General features: G+C 45.4%; 2 protein-coding genes and 1 long non-coding RNA gene across 7 annotated transcripts in view; 1 reads left to right on the forward strand and 2 right to left on the reverse strand.

Annotated features, from left to right (window-relative positions):
- CD81 (CD81 molecule) overlaps positions 1–2,203 on the reverse strand; it is a 94,212-nt gene extending 92,009 nt beyond the window's left edge. The window contains exon 1 of the mRNA XM_084855864.1: positions 1,917–2,203. Coding sequence (XP_084711990.1) covers positions 1,917–1,982 — 66 coding nt within the window. The 5' untranslated portion in view covers positions 1,983–2,203. The remainder of the gene's footprint in view (positions 1–1,916) is intronic.
- Positions 1,317–25,880, forward strand: LOC146357800 (uncharacterized). 2 transcript variants are annotated; one of them, XR_014792042.1, is made up of 4 exons: positions 1,340–1,946; positions 2,705–2,860; positions 6,898–7,491; positions 25,276–25,880. It is a non-coding gene; the product is annotated as an uncharacterized LOC146357800 (long non-coding RNA). The 2 variants fall into 2 exon arrangements; XR_014792041.1 differs by lacking the exon at positions 25,276–25,880 and having other exon boundaries at positions 1,317–1,946; positions 6,898–9,357.
- TSPAN32 (tetraspanin 32) overlaps positions 18,640–26,113 on the reverse strand; it is a 71,679-nt gene continuing 64,205 nt past the window's right edge. For all 4 annotated transcript variants that reach the window (XM_084855851.1, XM_084855843.1, XM_084855835.1 and 1 more), the window contains one exon: positions 18,640–19,298. In XM_084855851.1, coding sequence (XP_084711977.1) covers positions 19,203–19,298 — 96 coding nt within the window. In that variant the 3' untranslated portion in view covers positions 18,640–19,202. The remainder of the gene's footprint in view (positions 19,299–26,113) is intronic.

The raw sequence follows: 26,113 nt of genomic DNA on the forward strand, positions 1-26,113 counted from the left end.
ATGTTGTTCTTTACTCCTAAACCACTGGTCACCAGAGAGGACTTGTACCCGGGACAATGCAGTGGCCTTATATAAACATATAGCAGACACAAAGATGTTAGCTTCTTTGCTCAACTACAATTCAAAGCTGTTACCATTTGATATATTCAATTATACCATCCAAAAGGTGGTTGGATTGTTGGGTTGGCAGCAGTCCTGCAACAGGGCATTAAAAATGGTGGGGACAGGAACTGGATTTAGCAACTCGTCTTCAAGCTAATTTCTCCCCTCATAGAAAACATTATTTTGAGTGGGTAGACCTTGGGGTCCTTGATCCCATTGGCCCCATCATCTATGATGGTGGGGACACATGAAAGCATTTGAAGGAAGTAGATATACTTCTCAATTGAGTTAGAACCCAAAGGAATGCTTAGAACAAGTTCCATTAGTGATTCCCACTGATGGAATTTTGGAATTAAGAGGTAACAGTTTTGTAGCAGGACATCTCCTGTCCACAAGAAAACCCTAGTTCGTATCGGTGTCATTCAGTAAAGCGAGTAAGTAGGAATCCTCAAATTTGTACAACTCAACTGCCAAGGTTTATCAAACATCAGCTTAGAAGATCCAAATCCCTTCTAGCTCAAAGCCACAGGAACTCGGAGAAACCCAAGTTCTTCTGGGATTTGGGGTGTGGTTGGTGCAAAACTCTCCAGCCAAGAAGGAAAGATGAGATCATGAGAGGCAGTCTGAAAAGCACTGCAAGTCATCCATTTTAAAACATCCTTACTTCTCACAAATATTTTTAGCTCCTTCTTCCACACCCACAAACACTACCACCCTTTCTTTGCCCCCCAAAAAGCTGTCTCAGTTCTTAGGCACAGAAGCATATCATTCTTCAGAATTCATTAACTGACAGCAGGAAAGAAATAAAATGCTAGATTAATTTATTTAGCCGCTTTGCCTCGCAAAAGAGCAACAGCTTTGGAACATGCCAAAGCTTCTTACCAAATCAAGAACAACCCCAAAAGCCACAGAATACAAGACACGTTCTTAAAAACGTGTTTACCAGACATGACATTAATACTTCCCTCTGTACATAAGCATTTTGGGTACGTGTGAATGTGACATTTTGTATGTCTACTAAACTCAAAATAATCTTCGGGACGCCCAAATACTTTCTTGCCCAGCGTCCGCTGCAAATCTTGCACCACCGCATTTTCCTCTGGCTGCAGCCAGTTACACGCTCGACTGTATAGTATACTGTATCAGTATATTTGACTGATAGGCAAAGAGGCAGTTTCGCTCCCCCCCCCCCCCCAACGCGTCCTGCTAACTTCGGAGTCGCTGAAGGAGAACTTTCACAGAGGATGAAAGTAACGGTCGCGGAACCCTCACACGGGTTTCAGGCTTGCTTTAAAACGCGAGAGGGGGAGAGAAATCGCGGCTCGGACGTGAGATTATTGCAAGAAGCTGTCCGCCCGCAGCCCGTCGTTTCCCTGCCCTCCAGGCTCCATCCCACCGCGATTCCCCTTCCAAGGGGAGCCAGTGCAGCGAAAACCGGGTCCCGCCGCCAGCGACACCCCTTGGGGACTGGGCTGAATATCAACAGCAGAGCCTCCTCCCGAGCCAGACGCCGTCGCGGCCATCTCCCCGCCGGAGCCTCGCCGAAGCAAGAGCGCGGGCCCGGCGGGAAGCTGCTGCGCGAGCGTCGCTTCCCCCGGGGCCACGAGGCGACGCGGAGGCCCGCCTGCGGGGCTCCGTTCGGAGCCAGCTGCGCTGCTTCGGTGGGAAAAGGGGCACGGGCGGCGGCGGCGGCGCCACGGCCAGGGAAGAGATAAGGCGCAGCAGCCACACGCAAGCGCGCCCGCCCTGAAGCGCAGCCGCCGTGCGCGAGGGATGAGCGCCAGCGAGGCGGGCGGAGGCGCCGCGCGACTCACCCAGAAGACGAAATTGAAGACGAAAAGCAGGTATTTGATGCACTTGGTGCAGCCTTCCACTCCCATCGCTGCGGCTCTGTGCGCGGACTGCCCGGCGAGGGTCTGGCCTGTGCTCCGCGAGCGGGGGGAGGAGGCGCTGCGGCGGCCGCAGATGCTGCTGCTGCTGCTGCTGCCGCCGACGGTGGGCTCTGTTGTTGTTGTTGTTGTTGTTTTCCGGGGCTACAGACCGCCAGGCGGGTCCCTCCAGTATTTGCCCGTTATTTCCCCTCCCTCTCTCGTTCCGCCTCACGGACAGCCTCCCCCTGACCCTGGCGCCGAGCCAGGCCCCTCCTCCCATCGGCGGCTCCGGCTCCGCGCCGCGCCAGAGAGGCCTCAGCGCGGCGCGCGGCGCCTCCTGGAGGCGGCTGCGTCGCACTGCCGCCTCCTGCCTCCCCTCGGCGCCGGGAGCCGCTCGGACGGCTGGGTCGAGGGTGTCGCCGCCGCCGCCGCCGCCGCGCCGAGGCAGGAGCGGGCGAAATGAGCGCAGAGCCGCCGAGGGGCTTGGCGCGGCTGCAGCAGCAACGGCCCGAACCGCGCGCAGAGTTACGCTAAAGCCGCGGGCTGCTTTTGGGCCAGCCACAAGACGCCACCCTTGCTGCCCGCGCACGCCTTTACGGCTCCATCCACGGATCTCTAACCAATCCACGGTGACTGCCCGTTGCAGCCCCAGGATTCGTGGGTTTCCAAGACCGGACAAGAACAAGGAGCCTTGTGGCACCTTCACGACTAATACAGTTATTCTGTCATAGGCTTTCCTGGACTGTAGGCCACTTCATCAGATGCACGGAGTAAAATCCCTCACCAAAGACTCCTGAGCAAATTTGGCAGTCATGGAATAAGAGGAGAGGCCCTCTTCTGGATCGGTAGCCGGTTAAAGAACAGAAAGCAGCGAGTAGGAATAAATGGTAAATTCCCCCAGCAGAGGGATGTCAATGGTGGGGTGCCACAAGGATCGGTGTTGGGACCAATGCTTTCCTGCTTGTTCGTAAACGTTCTGGAATTAGGAGTGCACAGTGAAGTGGCCAGGTTTTGCCAATGATACCAAACTATTTAGGCTGGTTAAAACAAAAAAGGGATGATGAGGAGCTCCAAAAGGGTCTCTCCAAACTGGGAGAATGGGCATCTCAATGGCAAAAGCAGTTCAGTGGAAGTAAGTGTAAAGTGATGCACAATGGGGCAAAAAAATCCCAACTTCAAGTATTGCCTGATGGGACCAACCAAGAAAGAGATTTTGGGGTTGTGATGGAGATCTTGATGAAGATGTCAACCCATTGTGGAGCCACTGTAAAAAGAAGGCAACCCCTATGTTAGGCATAATTAGAAAAGGAATTGAGAATAAAACTGCCAGTATCATAATGCCCTTGTTGTTTATTTGGTCAGTCGCTTCCGACTCTTCGTGACTTCATGGACCAGCCCACGCCAGAGCTTCTTGTCAGCCGTCGCCACCCCCAGCTCCCCCAAGGTCGAGTCCGTCACCTCCAGAATATCATCCATCCATCTGGCCCTTGGTCAGCCCCTCTCCCTTTTGCCTTCCACTTTCCCTAGCATCAGCACCTTCTCCAGGGTATCCTGTCTTCTCATGATGTGGCCAAAGTACTTCAGTTTTGCCTTTCAGATCATTCCCTCAAGTGAGCAGTCTGGCTTTCTTTCCTGGAGTATGGACTGGTTTGATCTTCTTGCAGTCCAAGGCACTCTCAGAATTTTCTTCCAGCACCACAGTTCAAAAGCATCGATCTTCCTTCACTCAGCCTTCCTTATGGTCCAGCTCTCGCAGCCATAGGTTACTACGGGGAATACCATTGCTTTCACTATGTGGACCTTTGTTGTCAGTGTGATGTCTCTGCTCTTAACTATTTTATCAAGATTTGTCACTGCTCTCCTCCCAAGAAGTAAACGTCTTCTGATTTCCTGGCTGCAGTCAGCATCTGCAGTAATCTTTGCGCCTAGAAAGACAAAGTCTGTCAGTGCCTCCAAGTTTTCTCCCTCTGTTTGCCAGTTATCAATCAAGCTGGTTGCCATAAACTTGTTTTTTTTTGAGGTTTAACTGTAACCCAGCTTTTGCACTTTCTTCATTCATCTTCGTCATAAGGTTCCTCAGCTCCTCCTCGCTTTCAGCCATCAAAGTGGTATCATCTGCATATCTGAGATTGTTAATGTTTCTTCCAGCAATTTTAACTCCAGCCTTGGATTCAACAAGCCCAGCACGTCACATGATGTGTTCTGCGTACAGGTTGAATAGGTAGGGTGACAGTATACAACCCTGCCATACTTCTTTCCCAATCTTAAACCAGTCCGTTGTTCCATGGTCTGTTCTTACTGTTGTTACTTGGTCGTTATACAGATTCCTCAGGAGGCAGACAAGATGTATGGTATCCCCATACCACCAAGAATTTGCCACAATTCATTATGATCCACACAGTCAAAGGCTTTAGAATAGTCAATAAAACAGAAATAGATGTTTTTCTGAAACTCCCTGGCTTTCTCCATTATCCAGCGGATATTGGCAATTTGGTCTCTCGTTCCTCTGCCTTTTCTAAACCCAGCTTGTACATCTGGCAATTCTCGTTCCATGAATTGCTGGAGTCTACCTTGCAAGATCTTGAGCATTACCTTACTGGCATGTGAAATAAGTGGCACTGTTTGATAGTTTGAACATTCTTTAGTGTTTCCCTTTTTTGGTATGGGGATATAAGTTGATTTTTTCCAATCTGATGGCCATTCTTGTGTTTTCCAAATTTGCGGGCATATGGCATGCATCACCTTGACAGCATCATCTTGCAAGATTTTAAACAGTTCAGCTGGGATACCGTCATCTCCTGCTGCCTTGTTATTAGCAATGCTTCTTAAGGCCCATTCAACCTCACTTTTCAGGATGTCTGGCTCTAACTCACTGACCACACCATTAAATCTATCCCCGATACTATTATCCTTCCTATACAGATCTTCCATATATTCTTGACACCATTTCTTGATTTCTTCTGCTTTTGTTAGGGCCTTGCCATCTTTGTTTTTGATCATACCCATTTTTGCCTGGAACTGACCTCCGATGTTTCTAATTTTCTGGAAGAGGTCTCTTGTCCTTCCCATTCTATTATCTTCTTCCACTGCCCTTACACAAATCTATAGTGTGGCCACACGTGGAATACTGTGCCCAATTCTGGTCACCACACCTAAAAAAAGATATAGAGCTAGAAAAAATGCAGAAAAGGGCAACTAAAATGATCAAGGGGCTGGAGCATCTCCCTTATGAGGGAAGGTTACAATAGCTGGGATTGTTTAGCTTGGAAAAAAGGAGGATAAGGGGAGACACGATAGAGGTGTACAAAATTATGCATGGTGCAGAGAATGTGGATACAGAGACATTTTTTTCTCCCTCTCATAATACTACAACCTGGGATCATCCCATGAAGCTGATTGGTGGGAGATTCAGGACAGATAAAAAGAAGTACTTCTTCACATAGCACATAGTTAAAACTATGGAATTCACTACCACAGGACATAGTGATGGCCACCAATTTGGATGGCTTTAAAAGGAGGTTAGACAAATTCCTGGAGGAGAAGTCTATCAATGGCTACTAGTCCTGATGCCTCTGTGCTACGTCCAGTACCAGAGGCAGTATGCCAATGTACACCAGTTGCAGGGGAACATGGGCAGGGGAGGGTGCTGTTGCATTCCTGTCCTACTTGAGTGTTTCCCATGGACAGCTGGCTGGCCACTGTGTGCACAAAAGGCTGGATCCAGCAGGGCTCTTCTTATGTTCTTATGCCGAGTTTCAGTTCTTTTATAAAGTACATATGGGGGTGGGGAGAAGAATTTTAAACTGTGAGGTCAGAAGGAAATTAAGTGCAAAAAGTGACACTCGCGTTATTAACAGTGATCATTCCCAGTGCAGTTGTTGCTGATAACACAAACAGCCTGGTACTAAGAAGCCAATTAACATGTGCAGTGTAATAAAAACCTATCATCCCCGTTCAAGCCTCTCTAGCAACAGCCTGCTGATACATTCTAACTCAGTAGTTTCTCTAATCTCCCTTTGAAGTTCCTTTGCACCTCAATGGCCACTTTAAGGTTTGTGACAGAGCATCTGGAGAGGCTGATGTCTTCTCACACTGCTGAATATTGCCATTTCTGATGTCAGATTTGTGCCCATTTATTCTTTTCAATAGAGACTGGCCTGTTTGCGCTCTGGCAAATGCAGAAGGGCATTGCTGACAGAAAATGGCAAATATCACATGGGAAGATGAGCAGGTGAATGAGCCCCTAGCATTGCGGGTGACATTATTTGGTCCTGTAATAGTGTTTCCAGAGTAGATACTGGGGCAGAGCTGGGATCTGTGTGTGTTGCAGGTCTGGTCCCCATGTTTATATCCTTGGTATGTGGCCTGTTGTTGCTAGTGAGTAGCTCTTTGTGGGGCTGTCTATAAGCAAGTACAGGCCTACCACCAAAGGCTGGTAGGCCTGTACTTGCTTATACACTGCTGATACATTTGAGTGCTTTTTACCAGGAACTGTAGATAAAGTAGGCAACCTGCCTTAAGTCAGTGGTCATGATCACCCACACGTCTTTTGACTATTATAGGGGAACAGCTCCTAAATTTGCTAATAGTTCGACCCACTTGACCACTGATAATAACATAATATTTTAGATAACTGGGACTGGGAGTTGAAGTTTTACCTCCAGTCCTTGGTTCTGCATCAGTGCATGCCTACTGTACCTCTTTAAAACTAGAAAGGATATTTGTCTGAGGTTTCTGCAACAAGTGTAATTTGATTATTGCTGTACCAAATATTCCCTAGCTTACCTGATTATCAGGGAGAAACTGGTAATTTCTGGAGAGGTAGAAATTTTCCCAGGAAAAAAAATTGTGCAAATATTCACCTTTATGTGATCTGGTTTATTGCCATTGGTTCTCCTGGGTTCCTCTTCTTTCTCCTATTTAGATTAAGGGGATCCTACCCAATCAGGAATTGGAATCATACGGTGAATGGGATGTCACAAGATCATGTAGCCGATCAGGTTTGGCTTTGAGATGACATCGTTGATGGCAAGAGGAGGCAATGGAGAATGAAGGTGTGAGGCCAATATAAACAGTAAATGAACATTTTCACGAGGGGTGCTGAAAACCTGCTGAAAATAGAGGCATTTTTCACCATTTTGCCAGCAGTTCTATCTTGGCTTTAATTTTGTTTTACAGTAATGGCAACTTGTGGCTTCTCAGCATTAGGAGTATCGAGTGTTTGGGGGCCCTTCCAGAACAGACCTGGGTATGGGTGAAACCATGGCATCCCCTAGAAGGCCAACCTTGCTCAAGCAGAGTCTGACTCTTGCTAAGAGAATCTACAAATAAAGAGTACATGTTGGACTAAAACAAGGAAGCAAATACAAAAGAATACAGCTTCACTAGGCTTGGCAGATGATCACCTATGGAACAAATTCCCCCTCAAAATTATAACCAGAGCTTACACAGACCAGAAGTGCAACGGCTGAACAAAGAGGCTGCTCATAAGGACAAAAGCAACATGGAGTTAACAGAGGTAATGTTTTATCATGTGCCATGTGGTAGGTGTCATAACCCTAGCTGTCAATTTGTTTAGAATGGAAAAAACTGCTCATGTCTGATTGGAAGGATTTTCCTGAATGTGTTGTGTGATCCACAGGGAGCACATGCATTGACCATATTGTGTGGCTAGCTTGAATATTTTCAAAAACACTTCTGAATTTAACAGTTTTTCTACTTTTATTATCTCACTTCTTTTCATACCCATACCAAACCTTCTCCATTCTGGGTACAAGGCAGTCAAAATTAAGCACTCATTTCAGTGGGAAAATTAAGTGTGTGCATACCTTTTCTACATGGTTCTTAAAGTTCTTAACGTTAGCTGGGTTGTATCCTCTGTCATGATGGAAAAGTGCTGTTGCCTGAGTTTATTATTTCTCAAACAAACAGACAGACGCCAAATCTACAAATGCTTTCTTTGTGTGCAGTATGTCTCTTGCCAGATTTAAATATTTATACCCAGGTATGGTGAGACAGAAGTTCTGTAGGAGAATGATGCAGAACAAGGCAGGCGGGTGTAGTTAGAGGTCTCCTTCTGAAGGTATAATAATAACTGCCATGACCAAAATGTGAGCATTTGCAAACAGATTGGAAAGGATGTGAAGAGTGTAGCACACACAAGGGGAAGACATGATTTGCTGCTCTGAAAACAATAAGGGACTAAACCTCTAACTGCTTCTTGAAATACTTGAATTTGATCAAAATTAAAATAAAATGTGTTATGAGCTAATTGCTTCAATTTCAAGGATGCTTGAAACCTGTGGCAGGTGAAGGGCAGAGGGTGTGAAATGGTGCAGCCATATCCCTGCTGACAGGTAAAATGAATGCATAATGGGAGTGGCTCCAGGCTTAAGGCCTTCTTCACAGGCAGGCTGACATCTTAGGTGCATTCCTTGCTCCCTCACTGCTTATGGATGCCCAGGTGGCAGCAGTGTCTAGGAGTGCTTTTCAGCTGGTTTGTCCTCTTCAGGAGAAGACTGGTCTGACCATGGTCATTCATGCTTTAATAATCTTGAGACTGGATTAACACTAATGTGCTCTTTGTGGAGCTGCCAATGAAAGGTATTTGGAAACTTCAATTGATCCAAAATGCCACTGCTAGACACTTGTCTGGGATGGTGGATGCCACTCCTGTCCGTCATTATCTTAATTAGTTGCCTATTCATTTTGGGGATCAATTCAAGGTGATGGTGCTTACCTTTGAAGCTCTAAACCAGGGATGAACAATTTGTGCCCCACACCCAGATGTTTGGCCTACAATTCCCATCCGCCCTAGCCAGCATACCTAATCATGAGGGACCATGGGAGTTGTAGGTCAAAATATCTGGAGGACCACAAGTTGCTCTAAACACTTGAGACCTAGGTACTTAAAGGACCATCTTCTTCTGTATACTTCTGCCCAGTCACTTCAGATATCATCTGAGCCCCTGCTCTGAGGTTCCTCCAATCATCTGAGGTTTGGCAGGTAGGTATAAGGAGTTGAGGCTTTGTAGCTGTGGAAGCAACATTGTGAAACACCCTACCTAAGGAAGCCCCTTTTAGTTTTTATTTTGATGCTTTATCAAGATTTGGTTATTCTGGCAAGCCTTTGATGGAGGCTGATGGTTTCATTGATTCACTATGGTTTGTTCAGGGCTCATATTGTTTTATTTCTTTACTGTTAAAGCTGACTATGTTGGATTAGGCTATTGGCTGCCTTTTAATTTTGATGGATTTTGTGTGTTTTTTAAGATTGTTCTTGTTATATGTTTTCTTATTTTATATTAAGCCACTTTGAATTCTTCTTCTTTTTCTTTTTAAAATGAGACAATTTTTAGAATAAGTAAATAAATAAGAAGGACTGAGAGCTGTCCTCCATCACTGGCCATGGTCTGGAGAGAGGGGAAGAGGAAACAGGTTGTGTGTTCCCAGCCAGACAATGGGGGCATTGTTGCTGGTGTAGTGCAGAGGTTGAGAAACTGAACTATGAATCAGAAAATCCTTGATTCATTTCATCTCTACCATGAAATCTCATATCTGCCATGAACGCAGCAGGTAGCCCTGGGCAAGCCACTCTCTGCCAGCCTCAGTCCCTCCATCTGCAATATGCGGGGTAATGATACTGACTTACCTTACAGGCTTGTTAAAACGATGATTAGACAAAGCATATGAATCACTTTGAGCCCTTGAATGTGCTATACAGATGTTTATTATGATGATTAAGTATTATCTAAAGATGCACCAAGGAAGAGAATTCCAAGTCATTTAGCAATCACCTGTGGCATTTCCCAAGATGCAGTTATCCTTGCCAACACCTCAAAATGTAGACCTGGGGCTCAAAACATCACATACTGATGGTATCAACTGGGCCAGAAGGTTATTCACTTGTTGAGAGACAAAGTCCAGGTGTTACTTGAGTGACCCTAGCCACATACAGAACACCATGTTCATCAGTTCCTTGGCCTCATTGGATACTGTCGGAGTTTTCTGCCATGATTCTCTCACGGTTCGGCTTCCCTAACCAACCTGCTCAAATAAAAGAAACCCTACCAGGTCCAAGTGACTCCTTCATGTGAAAAGGTCTATCAGAAGCTCCGAGTAAGCCTTATCAACCTTCCCAAGCAGTATATCCTAAGAAATCTATTTGGAGGCCATGCAATGCCTGCTGTCTTGGAAGTGTGTCCCCTAATTCTCAGACAATAATGTATGGCAGCATTTCCCAACCTGGTGCTCTCCTGATGTGTTAGACTACAATCAGCCAGCTGGGGAAGATAGGAGTTGTAGTCCAACACATCAGGAGAGCACCAGGTTGGGGAAAGCCGATGTATGGAAACAAATAGCGGTTACTCAGTGGTCAGGGAATACTACTCTGCAAATACTACCCACAGGCACTCTTTTTTAGTCCTTCCACATTTCCAGAGCTGTTTGTAGCACTGAAAATAGCACTGGCTCAGGTTCATGCAGCTCTGCTTCTGTATAACAACAGGAGAATTCTTCTGGCTGGACATTTCTGGACACATTTTAAAACATTCCTCCAAGATAGGAACACAGACTAAGCAGAAGTTTTATATTTCTACCATATGAAGACAGTAACTGTTTATGTTGAGCAATCTTAGTGCTGCTGCTGCAGTCAAATTCATCCTAAACCATCATGTGTTAGCCAGCCCAGACTAGGAAGAAAAAGACAACAACCCAGCACATTAAAAGTTAATGAGCTAAATATAGTTCAGAATTTTAATGGGATTCAGACTTTACTACAACGCACTATTTCTTGCTCATATTTAAACATTTCAGGTTTTGGCCCCAAACCTGATTTCGGATGCACATGACATTTTTCTTGCTGTACACAGAAATGAGAACAAGAAAACTAGGAGCTTAACACAAGTGGACTGAATTTTACCAGGCACACTGGAGGGCAGAGCTGTCATCCAAACGGGGCGACAAAGGGAACAATCCCTATCCAAAAGAGGCATGGAGGAGATTGTCCCACCCCCAAAGTGCCCTAGCCAGTACCAGTCATCCCTGATTCAGCTCCTCAACCATGACGATATACATGTTTAACCCTGGCCACTCTCCACTCAGACTAACCTCAGACTCTGCAATGCACTGAATCCTTCAGTTACTTTAGAACAGGGGTAGAGAACCTCTTTCAGCCTGAGGGCAGAATTCAGTCTGGGGATACTCTCTGGGAGCAAATCCAGCAGTGGGTGGGGCCAAGCAAAAGGGATGGGGGCAAGATACCCCCAAACAACTGCATATTTTAGTTTAATGCTCCTACTGCTAGTAATGACACCTTCGGGGAGGCATTTCAACCTTTTAGGGTGCAATCCTATGCATGTTTACACAGAAAAAAGTCCTACAACTCCCAGCATCCCTCCAGCCAGCATGGACCTTTTTCTGTCTAAACATGCATAGGATGGCACCCTTAGAATGGGTAAAAATGTGCAAAAGCCAGGAAACTATCAAACAATCGGTGGACATTTGGTGGTAAGGGGGAAAGGGTGCAGTCAGGGGAAGCAGGCATCTCCTTCTGGGAAACCCCAGAGGGCCAGCTTTGGACTTTGGGATGGCCACATTTGACCCCCAGATCTGAGTGTCCCTACCCTTGCTTTGGAGTAAGGATGAGCAGCCCCCATGCTTTCTGTTCTTTTATTCTGAGGGTTCACTGTACCCTGAAATCCCTCCCACCTGAAATACGGTTTAACTTGTTGGATTTCTAAATATTACTTCTAGAATCCACAGTTTGTAGCAGTTTTGGGTCCCTTCCATTCATTTGCATATTATTTACTATATTCAAAGCAGCTAACCAAAACATTGGAGTGCATTTCTCCTGTGGGCTCAGGGAGGCATTTTCATCAGCATTCAATGCTGTCTCCAAAGGGCTTGCAATCTCCAGGCCAAGCTGCATTAGACTAGTCCTCATCCTCAATTGTGTGAATGGCTTTTTAACAGTATGTAGCAGGTGTGGGGGCCCTGATATGGATCAGGACTATGGCATGGGGAATTTAACCTTTTGTCCCCATGCCTACTAGTTGCCTTGGAAGAACAGCCCCCATTTGCACAACTGAAACTTTCATTCCAGTGCAAAGAGCAGGGCTATCCAACCATTTGTCCCCACCCTGATTGGGACCATGATGGGGGCAAAGGATAAATACCCCTCCCAGTGTCCTGATCTGAACACCCTGTGCCTGCAATTTACTTTAAGAAGCCATTCATGCAGTTAGCAATTCAGTGAACAGCGCCTCATCTAGTTTGGCCCTAAGTATTAAATTTGGATGGCTTGAGGAAATGCGGGATGGAAAGCTAAAAACAATCACTCCTTAACAACTTGATTTAGTGATGTATTTATTTTATACATTTATATCCCACCCTCAACATAAACTAAGAACAACAATAAAAGAATGTTGTTGGGCATTTTTTGCTATCTTCCTACGTGCCTTTTCAAAATATGAGTGGGAGAATGAAACTTTGGACAGTACCCGGTGTGACACCACCGCTAACGTAAATTACATTTCACTAGCGTAAATGTGACAGGTTTTCTGTTGTGTTAGAGGTCGTTTACACTCGCACAACATAATTTACATTAGCGATAGTGTAGCACTGGATACTGCCCATTGGAATTAATCTGCAAGCCTCATCTTTCCTGGGCATAATAACCAAGTCTGTCACATGAAATTGCACAGAAAGACAAAAGATGTTCTGGTACCTTAGAGACTATCCACATAGGAAGAATGTTAATTGAGAATAGCCTGTTCTGAAAGATAAATGAAAGGGTCAGAGAGAGATATTTAGGTGCAGCAGAGGATTAATTAAATGAACAAGATGTGAACTGAAGAAAACAGGAATTGCCCCCCCCCATGCCCCCCTCCTGCCAAAGCACACATCTCGGTAACTGGGATGCTAAGCATGAATGCAATACATAATCTGAATATCTGCTGGGATGTTAAAGCATAAATACCTGGTCAAACTGCAGATCCCTTCTGGTACTTTTGTTTCACGTTATGCAAAATAAGAATAACAAAGCAGCATGGAAGAAGACGTCAGTGCAATCCATAGAAAACACCCGTTGCAGAGTGCTCCATCTATCTGTCATGAATCTCTCTTTGCTGTTTAAAGAGAGAGAACTCTAAAGATATGTATGCAAGATTATGTTGGGTTGAAGGCTGTGCTCTCTGCAAGTTAGGGGGACTAAAATTCAAAAAGGCCTTAATCATTTGGAAGCCTGAGTTATAAGAAACATAAAATACAACAGCAGCACCATATTTGATTTTGGTTTTAAGTTAATGAAATCAACATTGGGTTTGGGAGGATTGCCTAGGGCAGCCTTTCCCAATCTGGTGCCCTGCAGATACAGTGTGTTGCATTAAAACTCCCAGCATGCCCACAGCCACACATCTGAAGGGCACTAGGCAGGGCCGGCATCAAGGGTAGGCATGGTTGGGCACCTGCCGAGGACCCAAACCCCAGCAGGGGGCTCCTGACAGGAGCCCCCTGGCCCTGCTCCTCCTCACCATTGCAACCTGCTTGCTCACCTGCCTCTCTGGCCCAGACAACGGTGGTGGTGGGAAAGAGGAGCAGCAGATGCCGCTGCCTCTTGCTCACTGGCTCTCTGCCTGGCGAGCAAGCAAGTGGTAGCAATGATGAGGAGGATGAGGATCAATAGCAGCTGATGACAATGCTGGTGAGAAGGTAAACTCACTGAGGGAGGGGGCCCATTGAGGGTATCTCACCCAAGGGCCCTCCAAAACCTGGAGCTGGTACTGGCGCCAGGATGGGCAAGGTTAGTCTACGATCAAGAACTGCAGAGAAGCAAAGGAGCTATTTAGGAATGGCAGAGGGGGAATCCCTTGCATTTCAGGCTGCATGTGATTCTCCCTCAGCCCTTAAAATACACTGGGTTAACTTAGAGTACTTAGAATAGACACACTGAAATCAATGGGACTTAAGTTAGTCATGACTAACTTAAATCCCATTGATTTTAATGGGCCTGCTCTAAATATGACTAAGGCTGAAGCCAGCCTACTGCTTTTTGTGATTTAGGCCCTATACTGACTTACCTGAGAGTAAGACCAATTAAACTCAGTGGGATTTATTTGTGAGTAGACATGTATAGGATTGTGCTATGAATCTTGCATGTATCGAAGGGCAGGCTGTTGAACTTGCTGTGAATCTTGCCCCATCTCCACAATAGAAATCCTAAGTGGTGTCTTAATGAGAAAGATGAAGCAATTATAGTGGATCACAATACAAATATAAGCACACATTTTATGCTGGAAAAAGCAAATTCCACTGTACTGAGCCCTTGTTAAGCTCATTTCCAGTCTTGGTCTCTATATTGTAAGAGATAAAGGGAGGGACATGCTGAAGAGGATTCACAGAGTTATAGTAAAGGATGTGAAACATGTGACATGAAAAAAGACTAAATGAATCTGATAGATTTAGCTTAAAGAAAAGAGGATTAAGGGGAGGGGCATGATAGCAGTTTCAAAATATCTAAAGGGCTGCCATAAAAACAGAGTCCTGTACATAGGACTTATTGAAGGAAGGATGCCTTCATATTAGGTATCATTAGAAACGTAACTGAAAATGTTTGGCCAGCAGAAGTAGTAGCACAATTACATCGTGGAATCTCTTCTGGTTTTCTGACTCACCATCATGTGGACTGAAATGCCTAATATTTTCCTTTCTCAGAACAATGCATCTTTATTAGTTACAGGATTATTGTGGTCAAGTTCACATGCTGTGCCAATGGAACCCAAGCTCTGCACCAAGAATCTCAAACCCTATTTTTCTGAAACTGGCATCCACTGGGACCATCATAGAGCTTTCCCACCACTTCCTTCTGTTGTCCATTTATCCCAGGGGTGGGCAACTTGTGGTCCTCCGGATGTTTTGGACTACAACTCCCAGGTCTAATCCCTAGCTAGCATAGTTTATGGTTAGGGATGATGGGAGTTGTAAGCCAAAATATCTGGAGGGTCACAAGTAGTCCACCTGTGATTTATCCAAATGCGTGTCAATTTCAGCTAACTTATGGGGAGATGATGGGGGAAGGGGATGGCCAGAGGCTAGGAAAAACCCAATACTGATTCCATCTGAGCCAAGCAATGTTACATGCGAGTGCTGCATAGGGCTCAGCTGGGATATTATTTGTCCTTTGTGTCTCTGCCAGAGCCACTGCCAGCTGTGCATATGTCTTCTCAGCGTTAGAAGATTTACCGCCTAGCACACATTATGCTAATATGTCAGCAACTATAACAATGCTGTCTGCATACAGAAGAGAGAGAAAGAAGAGCACTTTAATTTCATTTTCCTTGAAGCAGCCAGAAGTCATGTGACCTCCCATCTGGCCTTTGGGATAACAACATTAGCAATGATAGCCAAGAGCTAGTTTTCTTAGAACAGGCCCTTTTAGGAGCCTTCCCTATGTTTAAAACTTTTTCCATGCTGGCAACTCAGAATTGTTTGAAAGTGGCTGCAGCTATTGGGTTGGGTCCAATTGGCATCTGTCGGCTGACGGAAGGCTCTTTGATCCAGTGGAGGCTTCCATCAGTGGAACAGAGAGAGGGGGGACTTTTGACAATTCCCTTCTCCCCTGAAGCTGTCCGCACTACTTTCCATGCTGTTCCAAAGGTTCCCCTAACCCTCCAGAACAAATTTGAGGGGGCACAGAGGACTGCAGGGAGGCATTGCTGAAAATCACCTCCCTCTCTGTTCTCCTGGGTCAAAGAGCCTGTGATCAGTGGAGGAACCCCAAGTGGAGATAATCCACTGGGAACAATTATAGGACAAAGGAGTGATAGTGTCACGACTTCCAGCTCTCAGACCTTCCAGTGTGCAGTAAAGGATTCTGCTGAGGATGAGGCACAGGCTTCTTCCTCAGGGTAGGACAGTTGGTGCCTTATTCAGGGCTCTACCAGCCAGAGGACATATTCCTGCCATTGTCCTTAGGGTCAGAGGATGAGTCCCCAGCAGACACTCCATTTCCCCAGCTTCACAGAAGTCTTGGGCAACAAAATCAGTTAAGGGTCTTTTAACACTCCAGTCAGCTCCTCCAGGAGGGGTGGAGCTCACCACACTTGAGGACTTGTCAGTCGACATAAGGCTTCCACTGGCTTTAGCTCCCTGCTGTGACAACATCCTCCTATTCTTGTAGAGGAGATGTCCAGGCAGCAGGACCCCCTTGGAGCTATCCAAGGTCCTGTTTTCTTCCTGCCTTGATCTGACTGCCATCAAATGCTACCAGCTTCCCCTGTGAGTCTCAAGGAACCATGGAATGGGACACATGGGAGTGGAAACTGAACCTGTAGCATCCAGAGTGGTGAACCCGTATTACCCAGGGGCATGGAGGAGATAGTGGTGCTTTGCTATTGTATCTTTAGACCAGGGAGGGGGAACGTGTGGCCCTCCAGATGTTGTTGGACTGCAACTCCCATCATCCTTCTCCATTGCCTATGCTGAGTAGGGCTTATGGGAGTTGCAATGTCTGAAGGGCCACACATTTCCCTCCCCTGCTTTAGACAGTTCTTCCTCATCTTGCATGGTCTTTTTCAGGTAAATTAGTTGTAGTCTTTGCAAAATGCGAAACATTATTGTTTTCATTTTACTTTGTGCTAATGCTTAAAATTGCCAGTGAAAAAGCAAGGGCCCAGTTGTTCCAACACATAACAAAATGATGGTTCTAGCCCTATTGCCAGCTCTCAACACCCATCTCCTTTATAGAGTCAGCAGCATTTGCCAGAAATGGGAACCATTTTCTCAAGAAATCATTCTTTGATGCAAAGCCCCCTATATTGGATTCTTTTGAAAAGAGATGGGCACCCATGGGTCAAACAATATGTGATGTTATATGCATTATTGCCTGTAACGTGCATGGTTTTATTTGTTTAGTGTAAATAGCTGCAGCAGGCTCAGGACCATGGTGGGCAGGGTGTCGGAGCGTGCCTTTTAATGTACAGACTACTAGTAATCTGAGAATTTTGCAATTGACTTTTTACCAGTTCTCATGTTATTGATCACTGGCTTTTAGCCAATTGCCATGTTTTTCATGGCACACTTTTTCTGAGCAAGCAGTCAAAATTTATTTCCTATACAAAGAGTTAAACATGAACGTATGCACATAAATCATAAATGCTACACTTCCCACATCCTGTGGAGAGGGTGTCTTCAAGAACGCCCTTACATTCTTTGATTACTGAAATGGCCCAATATCCTGGCCAAGAAGGAAATATTATGCACTTCAGCATTTGATCTAGAGAATGAATCCTGTAACGAAATAGTAATTGATCTATATTTGCATCTTAGCTGGCAGCAAATACCTCCCAACACTAGAACAAGTTAGAGGGGAAAATAAAAATTTTTGGAATATTAAATCATACCCATGTGTTTGCAAATTGAACTATAAATTCAGAACTCAGAATACCAGGGCCCTGATCCAGCTTAAGTTAGTTATGACGAAGTCCCACTTACTTGAGACATGGAAATAAGTCATACTGTGTTTGGTGGGACTTACTGTCTAGTAAGTGTACTTAGGATTGTAGCCTTAATCATGACCAAGGGGTTCATCACACGGAGCTTTTATCCTGCTATTGTGAGGGCTCTCTCACGGAAGTTTGCAGGCTCTTTAGATGATGCTGTTACCCTCCAAGGTGTCTCCCACAATTTCCCTCAGCCTATCCCATGTTTTCCCTAAATGCAATAAATGTGGTATGTTTTCCACCCCACGGAACAGGAGCAGCATGACCTCCCTCTGAAATTCTCCAATAGCAGAAGAAACCGCTCTATCTGTCTGCTGTGGGCATTTGTTTTCAGTTGCTGGGGGCATGTGTGGTCAGGATGACAAAGGCATTGAGGATATGAGTGGGGTGTGCAGGAGCAGATTTGACAGGTATGAGGGCAAGAATTGCTTGTTGATTGCAACTCCTGCCTCTGCTCAGTTCTTGCTGAGGAAGGACTTCCGTTGATTCCCAGGCCATGTAAATGCTTGAGCACATTTCTCAGTTGGAGGGAGAAGAGGGTAAAATGCCTCCCTGCAACGAAGGGAGACACATCTGATCCCCCACCCCACCAAGCTTAGAAGCAACGTCTTCTGTTGGTTTGGAGCACCCCGTTAAGTTCAGTGGGGCTTACTCCCAAGTAAGTGTGCCGAGGGTTGCAGACTTACAGGGTGACCTTATGTCTACTCAGAAGTAAGTCCCATTGAGTTCAGTGGGGTTTACTCCCACATAAGTGTGCCAAGGGTTGTAGACTTATGGCACAATCTTACATTTTATGTCTACTCAGAAGTAAGTCAGAGGCTTCCTGGGGGCTGTGAGAAAACAGTACAGCAGAAGTTAAGCTATGGAAACCAGAACCCGCCCCCCCCCCACTCAGCTCCTTTGCACACATGCCAGGGAGGGAGGGAGGCACTCCCTCAGTTCAAACCACATGTCTGCCATGTAAACGAGCCCTTCCTAATCTCGCAAAGAAACCAAAAGCAGGAAGCTCCAGAAAGGATGTGGATTTTTGTGGGGGGTATGCTTAATGTGGAAACACCCTAACGTTAGATGGGTCGGAGCCTAGGCCTAATTCAGCAGAACAGTACTCCATTTATTTCACAGTTCCGTTATGTTCAGGGTTTTTTTTAAATTATACAAATGCGTTTTTTCCTATTTAAAGTATCTTAATTTATTTAAACCAAGGAAGCATACAAAAAATGCAAATAGGCTCTGAAAGTAACTGGCAAAAAGAATAATGTAAAACAAGCTGCTATTTTCTCTCTCTCTCTCAACTGAATTTTAAAAGTTTCTTCCTCCTTATTGAGCTGAGCAATTCCCGTGAGTTACCTTTTCACTGGGGTATGTTGTTCTGTTTTGACGTGCTATTTTCGGGGCTCTAAATTACGGCTTTCAGCTGGCAAACGTACTTGTGGTTAGGCAGTGTCTTGGTTCCTGGTTTATATTCTGCCTTCAACAATGCTGCCTGTTTCTGATGTCTTCGCAGATAAATGCGCCCGTCAGTCTTTATCTACAGACACTGCAGCCTTCTTGGCTGCATAATGTTAGTCCAACCATATTTGGAATGGGAAATTTGTGAAGAGAAAACAAGGAGATAGAAGACTCAGGTGAAGGGCGCACATAGTCTAGTTGTAGCTGTGAAAAACAATCCAATTTATTATGGTCTCTGATAGCCTTGGTCTTTCCTCTGGTGCAGAAGTCGGAAGTCAGTTTCCTATGGTTTTGCCAGAATGTACTTGCCCTTCCGGTCCAAACTGTCGTTAAAGTGGATAGAGTACCAGAGGAATGAAGTTAAGACCATGCCATATACCTGGGGGAATAGATAAATGAAAGGGGATAAAAAATCACTCAAACATTAATTATATTTTTTCTATACTGCTTTCCCACATATTCAAAGTTGTTTATATCAGAACAATAAAATACCATTAAAATAAAACCAACATTATAAATCAGGGATGGGGAATCTTTTTCATCCCAAAGGCAATTTCCCCTTGTGTGTAGTTACAAGGGCTTCCTGGCAGTGGAGGGCAGAAGCAAAGCCATATCCATATTCCATACACACAAACACACACACACACCATTCCACACCTACATGCCCCAGCCACACAAATACATCTATTCACACTCCATTCACACAGTCATTTAAGCCTCATATCTCTCCCCATGTCATATCTCTCTGGTATTGTTGTTGTTCAGTCGTTCAGTCGTGTCCGACTCTTCGTGACCCCATGGACCATAGCACGCCAGGCCTTCCTGTCCTGCGCTCTCTCCCGGAGTGTGCTCAAATTCATATTCATTGCATCGGTGATGCTATCTAGCCATCTCATCCTCTGCCGTCCCCTTCTCCTTTTACCTTCAGTCTTTCCCAGCATCAGGGTCTTTTCCAGAGAGTTTTCTCTTCGCATTAGGTGGCCAAAATATTTCAGCTTCAGCTTCAGTATCTGTCCTTCCAATGAGCACTCAGGGTTGATTTCCTTTAGGATGGACTGATTGGACCTGTTTGTAGTCCAGGGGACTCCTAAGAGTCTTCTCCAGCACCACAGTTCAAAAGCATCAATTCTTCGGCGCTCAGCCTTCCTTACAGTCCAGCTCTCACAGCCATACATTACTACTGGGAAAACCATAGCTTTGATTAGACGGACCTTTGTCGGCAAGGTGATGTCTCTGCTTCTTACTATGCTGTCTAGGTTTGCCATAGCTTTCCTCCCAAGGAGCAAGCGTCTTTTAATTTCATGGCTACAGTCACGGTCTGCGGTGATCTTGAAGCCCAAGAAAGTAAAATCTGTCACTGCTTCCATTTCTTCCCCTTCTATATGCCAGGAAGTCATGGGGCTGGATGCCATGATCTTCGTTTTTTTAATGTTGAGTTTCAAACCAGCTTTTGCACTCTCCACTTTCACCCTCAACAAGAGGCTCTTGAGATCCTCTTCACTTTCTGCCATTAGGGTGGTATCGTCTGCGTATCTGAGGTTGTTGATAATTCTCCCAGCAATCTTAATTCCGACCTGTGATTCATCCAACCCGGCGTTTCTCATGATGTACTCTGCATATAAGTTAAATAAGCAGGGCGACAATATGCAGCCTTGTCGTATTCCTTTCCCAATTTGGAACCACTCGGTTGTTCCATGTCTGGTTCTTACTGTTGCTTCTTGACCCTCGTACAGGTTTCTCAGGAGACAGGTAAGGTGGTCTGGTACTCCCATCACTTTAAGAATTTGCCACAGTTTGTTGTGATCCACACAATCAAAGGCTTTAGCGTAGTCAATGAAGCAGAAATAGACGTTTTTCTGGAATTCTCTTGCTTTCTCCATGATCCAGCGGATGTTGGCGATTTGATCTCTAGTTCCTCTGCCTCTTCGAAACCCAGCTTGTACTTCCGGTAGTTCTCGGTTCGCATACTGCTGAAGCCTAGCTTGTAGGATTTTGAGCATCACCTTGCTGGCATGTGAAATGAGCGCAATTGTGCGGTAGTTTGAACACTCTTTGGCGTTGCCCTTCTTTGGAATTGGAATGTAAACTGACCTTTTCCAGTCTTGCGGCCATTATTGAGTGTTCCAAATTTGTTGGCATATTGAATGCAGCACTTTAACAGCATCATCTTTTAGGATTTTAAATAGCTCAGCTGGAGTACTGTCATCTCTGCTAGCTTTGTTGTTACTAATGCTTCCTAAGGCCCACTTGACTTCACTCTCGAGGATGTCCTGCTCAAGTTCAGTGAGCGCACTATCATGGCTATCAGGGACATTCAGATCTTTCCTGTATAGTTCTTCTGTGTATTCTTGCCACCTCTTCTTAATCTCATCTGCTTCTGTGAGGTCCCTGCCTTCTTTGTCCTTTATCATGCCCGTCTTTGCAGAAAACGTTCCCTTGAGATCTCCGATTTTCTTGAAGAGATCTCTAGTCTTTCCCATTCTATTGTTTTCCCCGATTTCTTTGCATTGTTCATTTAAGAAGGCCTTCTTGTCTCTCCTTGCTATTCTCTGGAACTCTGCATTCAGTTGGATATATCTTCCCCTTTTTCCCTTGCTTTTCGATCTCTCTGGTATAAAGAATATCAAACCACAATATGTCTAAACAGCCACAGGAAATGACTTCAGTCAGAAGTTTTACAAAGAGGGTAGTTGGAGTTCTTCCTTCTTCCAGGACGAGGTTCCACAGTTTTGGAGTGATCACCCCAAAAGCTCTGTTCTGAGCTGTTCCCTGTTCGAACCTGCTGCCAAGTTGGCACAGATACTAACACCTGCTGTCTAGACCTTGACTGGAGAGTGAGCTCATCTGGGAAGAGATGGTCCTTATGAGAACAGACATACTGATCCATAGGGTTGCAGCCACATGCTCCTGGCAAAATCTAACCACCTGCAGATCACTCCTACACACTAGAAATCTATGTTTCTCAGACAGAGGGAAGTAAGGAGAAGAGGGAGAGATGCATGGCCTGTGTGTAGGAGAAAATAGATGGCTTTATTCATTCATTTATTACATTTTTATACTTCCTAATAGTCAAAGCTCTCTGGGTGGTTTACAGATATTAAAAATCTTTAAAATACAGTAATTGTACATAATATAAAAAACAGTTTACATACAAACATATAAACGGATAGCAGACATACACACCCAAATAATTTTAACAATGAACAATACAAAATCCCATAACCTGATTAAAAACTTAAATCATGCGCTGCCAAATGCCTGAGAGTAGAGGAAGATTTTAGCCTGGAGCCGAAATAACATTGTTGGCACCGGACAGGCCTTGTTGGGGAGTTTATTCCATAATCAGGGGGCCACCACTGAGAAGGCCCTCTACCTTACTGCAACCTTCTGAGCCTCCCTCAGAGGAGGCATCTGAAGGAGGGCCTTAGATGATGAGTGTAGTGTATGGGTAGATTCATGCTGAGAGAGGCGCTCTGTCAGGTATTGCAGTCCCAAGCCTTTATAGGTCAAAATCAGTACCTTGAATTGGGTTTGGAAACATACAGGCAGCCAGTGCAAGCGGGCTAGAATCGGTGTTATATGTCCAGACCTTCTTGTCCCTGTTATCAATCTAGCCACTACATTATGCACAAGCTACAGCTTCTGAACCATCTTCAAAGGCAGCACCACATAGAGCGCATTGCAGTAATCTAACTTGGAGGTTACCAGAGCATAGATGACTGAAGCCAGGTTATCCCTGTCCAGATAGGGATGTAGCTGGGCCACCAACTGAAGTTGATAAAAGATACTCTGTGCCACTGGGGCCACCTGAGCTTCAAGTGATAGAGGTGGCTCCTGGAGAACCCCCAAGCTATGAACCTGCTCCTTCTGGATGGGGAGTGCAATGCCATCCAGAACACGTTGATCACCCTCCATCCAGTCAGAAGAGCCACCCACTAACAGCATCTTGGTCTTGTCTGGATTGAGCTTCTGTTTATTAGCCATCATCCAGTCCATTGTCTCAGCCAGGCATTGATCTACACATCCACAGCCTCACCTGATGAAGATGAAAAGGAAAAAATAGAGCTGCGTGTCATCAGCATACTGAGGACAACACACTCCAAAACTCCAGATGACTGCACTCAATAGTTCCGTGTAGATGTTAAATAGCATGGGGGACAAAACCAACTCCGGTGGAACCCCATACTGGAGAATCCATGGGGCCGAGCAATATTCCCCAAGTACCACCTTCTGGAGCCAACCATCCAAGTAGGAGCAGAACCACTGCAATACAGTGCCTCCCACTCCCAACTCAGACACTCGTCCCAGAAGGTACCATGGTCAATGGTATCAGAAGCTACTGAGAGAGAATCAACAAGGTCACACTCCCCCTTCTCTCTCCTGACATAGGTCATTATACAGGGTGACCAAGGCTGTTTCCATGCCCAAACCTGGTCTAAACCCCAACTGAAATGGATCAGGTAATCAGTCTCATCCAAAAGTGTCTGGAGCTGGTTGGCAACCACCCACTCAAGAACCTTGCCAACTAAAGGAACATTTTCCACTGGCCTAAGATTATTAAGATCTTCTGGGCCCAGGGCTTCTTCAGGGCTTGTCTCACCACCACCTCTTTCAGGTGGCTTGGGACCATCCCCTCTCGCAAGGAAGCATTAATCATCTCCCTGGCCCAGCCAGCTGTTCCTTCCCTGCCAGTTTTTATAAGCCAAATGGGGCAAGGATACAATGCAGAAATGGTGGCATGAACCTTTCCAAGCACCTTGTCAATATCCTTGAGCTGTACCGACTGAAACTCATTCAAGAAAACAGGACAAGGCTGTGCTCTGGAAACCTCACCTGACTCATCTGCTATTACACTGGAGTCTTAGGCCCCAGTGGATGCAAGAGATTTAATCTTGGAAGTGCCTAGCAAGTATATTATGCCAGGCCTCAGAAGGATCCACAATATCCCTAGGGCCAGCATGTAATAAGCGCTGGATGACCCTGAATAGCTCCACTGATTACAATGCAACACACATCAAGAACATGTACTGGACTGAAGTGTTAGTTGACTTCAGTGCCCAAATTTAGGTAAGATTTTATAAAGCACTGATCACCCAGTAGTTCATTTGTAATGATATAGTACTACATGGCCTGAACTTATCTGGACATTATGCCAGAAAATGAGGGTGCTTCCAGATGGAGGGCTCCTACTGCTAACAGTTAAGAAGCAATGTGCAGCTATTCTGCCTTTTCTTCCTTAATGTTTTTTTTTTCTTGTAAGAAAAAAGTTGAAAAATGTGGCAGGAAAACATGGGTGGGCATGTGGATGAGGCAAGGTAATTGCACAATAAAAGCTTCATCTAGAAGTACTCTGAGTACCTGCACCAAACTTATAACCAGGAACTGGATATGCATCAACATGTTGTGGGAAGGCACAGCATTTGCACTGTAACATTCATAGCCCAATCCTAGGCAGGTCTACTCTGAAGTAAGTCCCAGTGAGCTCAGATGTACAGAAGAGTTCAAGGGGATTTACCCCAGGTAAGTATGTATAGGATTGCAGTGCCCATCAGTTAATCAGTTAGATTAATCCATTAAAACCTTTAGATCATTTAAAAATGTGACTGTCATTAATGGGGCAGCAGCTTTTTTTTTGCTGGAAAAACTGTTGCTGTTTTACTACAAGAACTTACAAAAGCCACCAGTGGTGTGTGCCATCACAGAGCAGGCATTCCGCCTTCCTTCTTGTACAGGAGGGAATGCCTCTTCTAAGATCATGAGACATATTTGTGTTATATAAAAAAACAAACATATGTTTTTCCGTCCAGAAATACTGTTTTTACTCATATGCAAATTTATGCAGAGTTGATCAACTCAAACTGTTAACATAAATCAGCCTTCCCCAACCTGGTGCCCTCTAGATGTTTTGGACTTCACTTCCATCAGCCCCAGATAGCATGGTCAGGAATCCAGGGAGTTGTAGTCCAAAACAACTGGAGGGCACCAGGGCTAGATCTACACTAGTGCTTTTTAGTGATATTGCGCTGCTAACTGCTGGGGCACGTTACGCATTATGTATACCGTGTTTCTAGCATTATTTCCTGCTTTTTATTCCGTATAATCCAAAATTATGCAATGGATGTCATTTTGTGTGCTATGAGGTATAAATGCTCAACAAGGATAAAGCGTCACCATGGTGGGATCGTATTGATATGACACGAGGTGTAGATCTGGTCCAGGTTGGGGAAGGCCCAACTAAGAAATCAGCTAAGGTTTCTTTAAATGAAAGTGACAGTCATATTCGTAAATGTACTAGAATAATATAAAAGGATTATGACCGTGGCGCTAATGACAAATTCTGTTTTTAAAACCTGTAGAGTGAAGGTGCCACTTTGAGAGTATACTAAGGCCCCCTTCACAGGCATCGCCATCCAAGTGGGAGCCGCTTCTGCATGATGCAGTCGTATGATGTGATCGCATGGATGGCGTCAATCGCATGGGAACTGGGACCCTGACTGAGAATCGGTGTGAGATAAGTTGGATAAGAATGTACTCACCCATGCTTTGTGATGATACCATCTTAACATCTGCCTAATTTTAACTTTTTTGATATGAACATAACTCGGTGGTAGAACACGTGCTTGGCATGCGAATGCTGCCAGGAATAATCCCTGGCATCTGCAGTTAAAAGGACCAGATAGCAGGTGATATGAAAGACTTCTGCCTGAGACCCTGGAGAGAAGCCTTCCCTGACCTGGTGCTCTCCAGATGTTATGGGTGTCAGTTCCCATCAGCCCCAGCCAGCATAGCCAGTGGCCAGGAATGCTGGGAGTTGTAGTCCAAAACTTCTGGAAGGCACCAGGTTGGGGAAGGCTGGCGGAGGGCTGCTGCCTGTCAAAGCAGGCAATATTAGATGGACAAATCGGGCGGCCTGGCATAAGGCAGCCTCGTATGAAATGAGGCTCGAGGGTCTACTAACATCAAAAAGGAAGAAAAAGAAGACAGGCTGGATCCAGGATCAGGCTTCCACAAGGCTTTGCTCGTTGAAGGCCCCTCTGCCCAATTTTGGAGGATCCCCCCTCCCTCCAAACCACAGCTCACCCCATTCCAAAGGTTCTCCTGACTCTCTGTGTAGCATTTTCAGAGGGAGGGGCTGCCGGGGAAGGAGGGGTGGGGAAGTCTGCTTCCACCAGCACAGCTGATCCAACTTAAATC

Source organism: Heloderma suspectum, chromosome 1 (genome assembly GCF_057233095.1).
Source record: "Heloderma suspectum isolate Gila_16-S chromosome 1, 16-S_ref, whole genome shotgun sequence".
Classification (NCBI taxonomy): Eukaryota; Metazoa; Chordata; class Lepidosauria; order Squamata; family Helodermatidae; genus Heloderma; species Heloderma suspectum.